At 31.9% G+C, this 11,279-nt stretch overlaps 1 protein-coding gene across 2 annotated transcripts in view; it reads left to right on the top strand.

Moving 5' to 3' along the window:
* The window catches only part of FMN2 (formin 2), a 453,830-nt gene that overhangs the window by 111,138 nt on the left and 331,413 nt on the right, over positions 1-11,279 (top strand). Inside the window, exon 6 of one of the 2 annotated variants that reach the window (XM_044674185.1) lies at positions 1,523-1,667. The exons of the other annotated variant lie outside the window; for it this stretch is intronic. Coding sequence (XP_044530120.1) covers positions 1,523-1,667 — 145 coding nt within the window. The remainder of the gene's footprint in view (positions 1-1,522; positions 1,668-11,279) is intronic. 2 annotated transcript variants of the gene reach the window in all.

Here is an 11,279-nt window from a genome sequence, read left to right as displayed (position 1 = left end):
CATTTTACCTTGCCTTCTCATGGCCATGTTTAAGAAAAACATTGATAACCTGAAGAATGTCCAGAGAAGTCCCACCAGAATGGTTAAGGGCTTTAAGTCCCTGTTATTTAACAGTGAGTTTAGATTGGAGAAGAGAAGACTCCAAAGAGATGTGATAAGAGTCTGAGTATTTGAAGGATAGTCACTTGGAATAGGAATTAAACTCCTTTTCTTTAGCCCTAGAGGGAAGAACCAGAAAGAATGGGTGGAAGTTGCAAAGAGACTTGATGTCAGGGGAAAAAAAATCTTAACAATTATAGCCTTCCAAAAGTCGAATATGATGTCTCGAAAGGTAGTGATTTCTCCTTGCCTGGAGGTCTCTAAACAAAAGACCAGACATAATTTGTCAGGAATGTTATCTCAGGGATTCTTTTTATTTACAGATTAGACTAGATGGCCACTGAAGTCCCTCTCAGCTCTTAGATTCTCTTATACTCTGTGCCTGGTGAAGACTTTGTTCTACAGTCATACTAAACTGTTCAAAGCAAAATAAAATCCCCTAAAAACACATATAATCCTTTATGAAAAATTCCAGTTTCCTTTCTTCTCTTCACCCACCTTAACCTTCTCCTAAAAAATGAAGAGAGAGTTCATCCTGGATTCAGGATAATCTGGCTTTAAATTCTGTCTCAGATACATGCTGAATTTATTCTTCTGGCTAACCTGCTTGGCCCTTTGGAGTTCTAAGGCACTGTCTAAGATTATTAAACTGTGCTGCAGTCATTAATGGCAGAATACTGCTGACTTCAATTGATAAAGTAAGTTTTCATATTGAAAAGTCCCTTTCAGAGCAGCTAGGTGGCTCAGTGGATTGAGAGCCAGACTTGGAGACAAGAGGTCCTGGGTTCAAATTTGACTTCAAACACTTCTCAGTAGTGTGACAATGGACATGTCACAACGCCCATTTCCTAGCCATTATCATTCTTCTGCTTTGGAACTTATATTTAATATCAATGCTAAGACAGAAGATAAGATTTAAAGAAAGTCGTTACACGAATGAAATTATAGTTCTAGACAAGCACACACACGTATGCATGCTTTATAATATATGGTTTGTTTAGGTCAATAGTGAAATGACTTTGGATTGTCTGAACATATATTAACTGACTAGAATTGCAGTAAGAAAATGAGCTCTGTGGCAAGGAGGAGTAATTCTGAAATTAAAAACTACATGTAAAAATAATACACAATGCTGAGAAGTTATGCTATCAATTGGATTACTGATGGCCAAAGTGACCTTATGTTATCTTTTTATAGGGAGAATCAATTGTTTATAATTCCAGGATTCCAAGAAAGCTGATGTTCTGATAGTTATATGAGAAATTTTCAGAACTAATATTATCAAGTAAATTGGGATGGTTATAAAAATAGATAAATGTATTTTTCTGCAACCGACCCCCTTTGAAAATTGTAATGAATCCCCTCATCTAATAATTTAATTTAGTTTGACATTACCCTTCATTCATTTTGTGCTTAACTTTAGAGATTCTAGCACTTCTCTCATTTGGGAAAAAATCGAAGAGCCATCCATAGATTGTCATGAGTTTGAAGAATTATTTTCTAAAACTGCTGTAAAGGAGAGGAAGAAACCTATTTCTGACACCATAACAAAGACCAAGACTAAACAAGTGAGTACTCTTTTTTTTTCTTTCCAGTCCCCTTTGTTGGACATTATTTCTGGCACAAACATATGGATTTTATTACAAAAGATGTGCTTGCTTTTGAAATGCTTCCTGGACTGTGAACTCCGACATAGATCTAAAGCAGAGAGAAAAGGGTGAAAAATTTAAAGGCATAGTTAAATAAGAAAATCTCAAAATAGGGAAAAAATAGGCTTAGGTACCTCTAATGTCTCTTCAATCATTCTTCTCCTTTAAGATCCAGTAGCTAAGCAAAAAAAAAAATCCTTTTTTTAGATGAAGCTTGGACACTTGATGTTTCTGTTCAGAACTAGTTCAGAAAATGACATACTTTAGCAGTTACAGTGTCAGCAAGGCAACCATTGAAGTATCAGGAGGTATTGGGTAATCATGTTATTGTAAAGTGTCAGTGCCTTTGTCTAGTGGACATAGGTTGTTAGCACATGATTTTGGACACTGATGGGTTGGTGGACTATACTCAATGGTGTTAGAAAAATATAGTAAGGTTAGTACTATAGAAAGAAGCAGGAATAAAGTTTTGAGGTGAAAATATTAAAGGAAAGGAAAATTAGATGGAAAACTATTTAGGTTTGGTTGGGATTTTTTGGACAAAAAAATTTTATAATAAGTAATAGAATAAAATTTGGCTGATCATTTCCTGTAGTTTTCAGTATATTAAGATTTTAATGAATAGAGAAACTATTAATATTTTTCTCATATTTTTTATTTAACTGAAAAAAATGATTCCCAGCAGGATGAAATATATCTTCTGCTTGGAACTAAAGAGACTTGGATTCAAATTTAACCTTTAATATTTATTATCTAGTTTAATCTCAATGTTTACATATCAAAGGAGTTTCTACATTGGGAGTATAAAACTTCATGTTCAGCTCCCTTCTTACTTAGCAACAAGTGGTACCTAAATATGGTTATTTTTCTGGGATTATCAGCATTATATTATCACTATCATTATCAGATTATAATCAGTATTATAATGTAGTATAAAAATTTACAATCGTTCCCAAATGGGAATCTCAAGATTGGTTTTTCTCCCCAAAATGACTCTCTAATAGATTTCCTCCTCTAAAGAGATCTTGGAGTTCTGCCTTAGATTCCTATTGCTTACAATGAATGTAAACAAATCAATAAATTTTCCCCAAACTTCACATGGAAGCAAAGAATTCATGATGGCTCTCATTTTTATGTCTCTAATGTAAACCTTTTTTATCTTGTTTTATAGACTGATAAAGAGAAGTTAATAATGACATCTGAATAATAGGCATTGTATTCATTTTATTGTTGTTCATTCATTTCAGTCATGTCCACGTCCTTTGTGATCCTTTTTGGAATTTTTTTGGCAAAGATGCTGGAGTAATTTAGCATTTCCTTCTCTAGTTAATTTTACAGATGAGGAAACTGAGGCAAATGGGGTTAAATGACTTTGCCCAGGGTCACATAGCTGGTGTTTGGGGCCATATTTGAACTTAGGAAGATGAGTCTTAGTGACTCCAGATCTGGCACTCTCTCCACTATGCCACCTAGCTGCTCATTGTCTTTTTGCCATATTTGAATTGGAACAGTATTCACTTTTGTATCTTGCTTAACTCTGCTATATGATGAATGTCACAAAGAGTTGAATTTAGATTGACTGGCAATAGATTTCTCCACTGTCTATCAGTAAGCAATGTCCTTTTCTTGAGTATCTCTGTGTGTGCAAGTCATCATTGAAAACTTTGTGACAGGTCACACAAATCCTGTGGTAGGCAGTATCCTTCTCTTTTGTTACTGACACCTCATTAGGAAGACTGTGGAGAAGAAACTTTCTCTTAGAAAAAGTGTTCATTTGTATCAATTCAGACTCATTTATACAATGGCAACTTCAAGCCTTGTGTATAAACTGTCTATCTTGACATGTAACCATAGTTGTCAAGTAGCTGCCTGGCTGAGCTCCTGATGCTGAACTCTGTGTTTCAAGGCTGGTTTTAGAGTGGCATAGACATTGTTCTCTTCTAAACCTGTAGAAATTCCAGAGACAGAGACCTGCTCTTAAGTGAAATGTTATTGAAGAAGGCTGAGTTTGTTTAACTTCATCATTTAGAAAGAACAATCCATCCATTCAGTGCTTACAGGGTACTATGATAACTTGTTTAAGGAAAGTGTATTCCTAGAGTACTTAGAAGTAGTTTTCTTTATGTGGCAGATGTGTACTGATTGTGTGTAGACATTTTGGTACCTCATGATTCATTTCAAATAAAATTAATAACCTCAAGTGCAGTGGCATGTGTTTATGAAGATAATTCAGAGTAATTCTACTTGTATACAATGGAAGCTGGAAGTTCTGTTTTTCTTTAAATATTTAAAAATAGCTAAATAATTTTTCTGTGATCTGTCTCCTTCCTGAAAGTAAGTCTGTAGTCTGGATGCACTGGTATTTAATGAGGTGCCTGTGCTGTATTACTTTCACAAAGCAAACATTTTTGGTGTGATAATCTGAAATTCTCAAACTTGGTATATTTTACCCTTTGGCATATTGGGAAGGAGGATTGTTTTCTAGATGCTTAAAGCAACAATAATGATAACATCTTGCATTTTAAAATCTTTGTTGTGAGGGGCAAATAAAAAAAGCACTTTATAGTTTTTACACTGACAGGAGTGCAATTGATTAGATAAGATTTATTTTTCAAATAAAGGTTCTTTGATTTTTCAAGCACTAAATGTAAGGAGGTTCATATTTGAGAGAAGCACAGGAAGCATTTTATTTTAGCAGAGCTCCTTTTTGGAAACAAAAAATCAAGACGCTACTAACTGGGATTTTAAAATAAAAGTTCCACGAATTTAACTTTTGGGAAAAGTAAGCAGATGACAACAAAAATGATATTTATTTTGTCACATCAAAGAATTACTGGAAAACAAACTTCTGGAGAATGTATTTGAGCACCAATCCACATTCATTCTATACTTTATACAGATACATTTGTATAATAATAATAATAATAACAATTTTAAATAGTGACTATATGCTATGCAAAAATTTTAGTCAATAAAAAAGATTATACATACCTTACTATATTATGAGAGTGATGTCTTTTAGAAAGATAAAGAGGCAAGAGCAAAGTTTGAAACAAAAATTATTTTTTGGTTAATCCCAATTAATAATCCTAATGGGGAAAGCAACAGAGAAAAAGGACAACAATTGATACAGCTCCCAAGTGACCCACTTAAAGAAAAAATTAAACTTAAAAATAAGTGGATAAAAGAACTGATATAGACACCATCTATTTGTACAGATCATCTCCATTTCCTAAGGACTTATAAAAGAAACAAATCTTACTACTATGAGGGGAGAACAAAAGAGCCTTCAAACTGCATTGGTCATCAAACAATAGAGTTTATTTCTAGATGGAGAAAGATAATAGCAATATAAATTTAGAATATAAATTCATTTGTAAAACCTTATGTCAGAGGATAGTGGGAACTTATGAACAATATCACATCATAAAACGTCAAGCAATAATCAAACAGAGAAGTTTAAACCAGGTGATAGATACAATTAAACACCAAGAACCCAGAACATGAAAGGTGAAACAGGACAATGAATAAATAAACTATGGGGGAAAATCTATAAAGATTTATGTAACAGAGTCAATCAGTGACCATCAAGCTGCTACATTTGTTTTCTGGCATCACAGTACCTGATTTGCTATGTGGAGAAAAAAGAAGATATTATAGTAATCATAGTTGGAAAGAACAACCAGATTCAGCCAATTACATAAAGAAACATTTCATAGTAGATGATTTAACTTTTAAAAAATCTTTAAAAATTATTTTAAATTTTTTTGACATTTTGCAAACCATGTTTTCCTTTTTCCTACCCTTTGCACCTCCCCAAGATGATGGTAGGTCATTTGATATGGGTTGTACATGTGTTATCATACTATATATATATATATATATACATGTATATATATATACATATACATATATAAATGCAACAAGACACATAGCAAGGTGGACCTAATTTGGAGCTTATCCATGAAAGATAAATTCTGAAGAAACATGATGGAATTATACCAAAAGCCTTAGAAATATTTATGAAATACCATTAAGTATTACCTCATATATCTATTTTTTCCATCTCTAAAAAATCTTTGTGAATCATCTTCATGTGAATTTAAGGCATCCTTGCTGAACATTTACTAATAGAGTTAGCAGAACTTTGCAAACAATATTTAATGGAAAATTTTGAGAATTCAAGCTCTTATTATGCTTATTGTTTGATCTTTCATGTACTGGAAGAAAGCATACCAAGCCAAAGGGAGGTACACATAATCTGGGGTCTCATGTATAAAACAAACCACAATTAACCATTTCTTTTCAAACTTAGATTCATGCAGTGGATAAGCTATTCTAAGACTCTAGCTTTAGCCAGTGGGTAGAGTGCTGGGACTGGAGTCATCAAGGTCCAAGTTAAAATATGACTTCAGATATTTGCTAGTTGTGCGACATTGGGCAAATAATTTAATCTCTGTTTAGCCTCAATTTTCTCAACCATAATATGAGAATAATAATAGAAGCTACATCATAGGGTTTTTGTCAGGATCAAATAATAATGTTTTAACAACAAATTTGTCATATTGTCAAGCAAAACATAAGGAGACTTTTGCTAATAGACATTTGCCATTGTCATTTAGGACATCCAAAATAATGGCCAAATGAAAGAGTGTTCTCTTTGGATGGGGAGTCTCCAGAAATTTTTGTTTGGAGATGACATGGTCATGATCAGTCCCAGAACATTATAGAACCTCTGGAATAAAAGGATGCCCAGGAGAATTAAATCTAATTGCTTATACAGGGAAAAAGTGTGAAAAAAAACTCTTATCTAGATAAATTTTCTCCTAGCATTGTCCATGACTTGACCTGAAGGAAGGTGTGGTCAACCAAGGGTAGAAAGATGGATTTACATCATCTTTTCCTCCATAATGGCCGATTATGAGTTTTTCTTTAATCAGCACAGTACTTTTCATTTTGCCTTATGTTGGAAGATGGGAGTGAGTCCTTCAGGTGGGGTGCTAATCATTCAAAAGAGAAACCATGTGTCTGCAAGAGTTCCATGGGCAAAATCTTCACCATCAACCTTCCTTTCCTCCATTATAGTCCCCAACCTTTTAGCTCAGGACATTTTGTGACTGGCATATATGCCCTTTAGCAGGTAGATTCTTATGGTGATGGTGGTAGGCAATATCTGGTGATTAATGCTTATCCCATTATTTTCCCTTTTCAGTCAGAAATAGTAAGCACAGGATGAACATTCATGGATAAGCTGTGATTTATATCATTGTTCTCATTACACTATTTTATCTTCCTTATCCAATTCTCAGAGGTTTCCTATTATTGTGTAGGATACCACTACCCTTCTGGTTGCTCTGGTTCACAAGCTATATGTCTTCCTCAATTCCTCACTCTCTCTCACTCCACATATAAATTTAGTTCTCGATGTTGGTCTTTCTAACTCTACAAGATCTCTTCTATGTATTTCCTTCTTTATACTTATTGTGCTACCACTTGTCCAAGCCTTCATCAACTCTTACTTCTGATTGTTTTTCCTGTCTCTCTCAAATAAATCCTTTAACAGCCTCCAAACAGGTTTTCTTAAAGTGTAGGCCTATCCATGTCACTTCCCTATCCAATAAACTCTAGTGCTCCCTATTAATTCTACATTCAATGTTATCCAATGTTATATCTTTATTCCAAATTTTTATAGTTTTAAGTTACCATTTATTTTTATATGTCAAATAATATAACATATAACATAATGATATAATGCATTTGTTTCAAGTATATAATAAAATATAATAAATATGCTCATCCAAGAGAAGCAAATTTTCACATTAGCTATGTCCAAAACTCTCTATCTCATTCTTTCCCCTGCTCTGTCCTACTTCCCCAACAAGGCAAGTAATATGATATATGTTGTACATATATTATCATATAATACATATTTCCCTGTTTTTCATGTTGTGAAACAAAGCACATATTGCTTTTATTAGAGAAAAATTCATGGAGCAAGTAAAATGAAGAATGGTATGTTTTCAGTCTCCATTTGGACTCCATCTGTTTCTCCTTTGGCATTGGATATCCTTTTTCATCATGAGTCCCTTAGAGATGTCCTAGATCATTGCCTTACTGATAATAGTTAAGTCATTCACAACTGATCATGATGCATTATTGTTGTTACTGTGTACAACGTTCTTCTGGTTCTGCTCATTTTACTTTGCATCACTTCATGTTAGTCTTTTCAAGTATTTTTGTGATCACCTTCTTCATTTCTTATGGACAATAGTATTACATTACAACCATGTACTACAACTTGTTCAGCTATTTATTGGCATCCCTTCAGTTTCTAGTTCTTTGCTCCCACAAAAAGAGCTGCTATAAATATTTGAGAGCATATATTTGCTTTTCTTTTTTTCTTGATCACCTTTGGAAATAAACTTAATAGAGGTGTTGTATGGTCAAAATGTTCACACAGTTTTATAATTTTTAACTATAATTCCAGATTACTCTCTATAATGATTGGATCAGTTAATAGTTACACTAACAATAATAGATTACTCTCCCTATTTTTCCACAGTTTCCCCCAATATTTGTAATTTTTCCCTTTTATCATTTTAGCCAGTCTTATATGCATGAGAGGATATCTTGAAAGTGTTTTGATTTGTATTTTTCTAACCAATAATGACTTAGAGCAATTTTTATATAGTTATATATAGCTATGATTTCTTTATCCAAAAACTATCTGTTCATATCTTTGGCCATTATTCAACTAGGGAATGGTGCATATTCTTATGTACTTGACAAAGTTTTCTATATATTTTAAATATAAGACTTCTATCCAAGAAATTGTTTATAATTTTTTCCAATTTATTGTTTTTCTCTAAACTTGGCTATATTAGTTTTATTTGTAGAAAACTTTAAATTTTATGCATTTGTTTACATTTCATGATATTTTCTGAATCTGCTTTATTTATAAATTCCTTCCCCATCCATAAATCTAGTGAGTAATATATTTCTTTCTGTTCTAATTTGTTTATAATATTTACCTTATACCTACACTATGTATCCATTTTTATTTTATCTTGGTAAATAGCGTACAATATTGGTCTACATCTAGTTTCTACTGAACTGCTTTCCAGTTTTTGTAACAATCTTTATCAAATAGTGAATTCTTATTCCAAAAAATTGGAACTTTACTTTTGTCTAACATATGGTTACTATAATCTTTTATGACCATTTGTTGTATATCTATTCTGTTTCACTTGATCTACTTTCCTATTTCTTAGCCAGTTCCAGATATTTTTGATAATTGCTGCTTTATAATATAGTTTGAAATCTAGTACTGCTAGAAATTTTTCCTTAACATTTTTACCCCATTATTTCTTTTAGTATTCTTGACCTTTTGTTTTTCCAGGTGATTTTGAAATTTTTTTTCTAGTTCAATAAAATGATTTTTTGTTGATTTAATTGGGATGACATTGAATAAGCACATTAATTTAGGTAAAATTGTCTGTTTTAATTATATTGGTTCTGCCCACCCATGAACAATTAATATTTCTCCAACTATTTAAATCTGACTTGGTTTATACAAAAAATGCTTTATAATTATGTTCACATAATTTCTAGATATTTGGGGGAATGTATATTTCTAGGTGTTTTATTCTACCTATCATTAATTTAAATGGGTTATCTTTTACTATCTCTTCTTGCAGGATATTGTTAGTGATATATTCAAATACTGATGACATATGATTTTATTTTATAGCCTGCTACTTTACTAAAATTATTGATAGTTTAAATTAATTTTTCTTTGAAATGATAAGCAGTTTATATATATATGTTTATACATATATATCATCTGTGAAAAGAGATATTTTTGTTACCTGTTTGCTGATATATATCTTCAATTTCTTTTCCTTCCTTATTGCTATTGCTAGCATTTCTAATACAATGTTAATAATATGAATGATGATGGGCATTCTTGTTTTATTCCTAATCTTATAGAGAAGTCTTCTAGCTTATCCCCATTTAATGTTTGTTTATGGTTTTAAAACATATATTTCTTATTAATCTAAAGAAAAATTAATTTCTACCTAAGGTCTCAAGAGTTTTAAAAGGAATTAGTATTGTATTTTGTCAAAAAGTTTTTTCTGCTTCTATTGATATAATCATATGATTTTGGTTGATGCAATCAATTATATTAATAGTTTAGCTTATATTAAATCATCCCTGAATATCTGGTTTAAATCCTGTTTCATCATAATGCACAATCACATGTGACATATTATTAAAGTCTCCTTTAAAATTTAGAATTATTGTACATTTTAGAATACTTTTATTATTTATAAATTATTTGTCATATTATAATAGTCATTAGCATAGAAATAAATATATAGAATTAATAAAGACACAAGTAAATATATATATGTGTGCATACACACAAACATTTCCCAGGCATTTTTACTCATAAAATACATATTCAAAAATGTTTATAGAACACTGACATAGGCTATCACATGCTGTGGGATTGACGAGCCATGAAGTAGGTCCATCAGTATATAGGACTTGTGCAGAGTCTCTGATTAGATAATCACCAGCATTCTGAACTCATTACCCAATAAGTTGGAGGAAAGGTTAACCTACCTTTGGGAAGATGTGCAGTGTTTTTAATGACTGCAAGCTACTCATTAAAAAAAAAATATATCTAAAACAAAAAATCAATATTATTAAATAGTACAACTCCTGGAATACTAAGTTCTTCAAAGAATTAAAATAAAAGCTTAACCAAAGAGAAAAGGAGATCCAAATAATGGGCAAGAGTAAAAAAATTACATAACAAAAACTGAATGGGAGGAATGACATAATGGGTAAAATATATGACTGGAAAAAAGAATGTAGTTCGCCAAATAAACATGAAAATAATGATAACTAACATTCATATTGCTCTTTACTATTTTCAAAGAACACACACATAAAACACTTCATTTTATCCTTATAATAACCTTGTGAGGTCAGTGTTAGATGAATCCTATTTTTTAGATAAAACAAACAAGCAAACAAACAAAACAACCTGAGCCTGAAATAAGTAAATTTCCTTAGATCACATAGTAGCAGAGGCTTGATTGGAACTCAGACCTTTTCTACTCTAAGTCCAGCATTCTCTCTATTGCACAACCTACCCTCCTCATTGCTATCTCCTTGCTGTCAAGAAATTAAAAGAAAGTGTACTGTTACCTGAAGCTAGGGTTTTTATTTTTATAATATGGAAAAAGGGTCTCAAAGCATGGGCAGGTATGGATAGGATGTGATCATTGTCTGAAAAAGCACCCATGACAATTAGATCATAAATCCAACTGTCACAGTAAATTAAAAACAAAAATAAGCAAGAAACCTTTTTTTCCTAGATATGTTGTTTAAATGAAGTCACTTGCTTCAATTTGAAAGTATTTCTTATATGTGATGGTCATATATCAATATAAATACATGTAAATGATCAATATACATATATATGCATACATAAATGCAATGAACTGTGTTTATAATGAT

This window comes from Gracilinanus agilis, chromosome 4 (assembly GCF_016433145.1).
Source record: "Gracilinanus agilis isolate LMUSP501 chromosome 4, AgileGrace, whole genome shotgun sequence".
Lineage (NCBI taxonomy): Eukaryota > Metazoa > Chordata > Mammalia > Didelphimorphia > Didelphidae > Gracilinanus > Gracilinanus agilis.
Note: the sequence above shows the minus strand (reverse complement) of the source record. Positions and strands in the feature narration are given on the sequence as shown.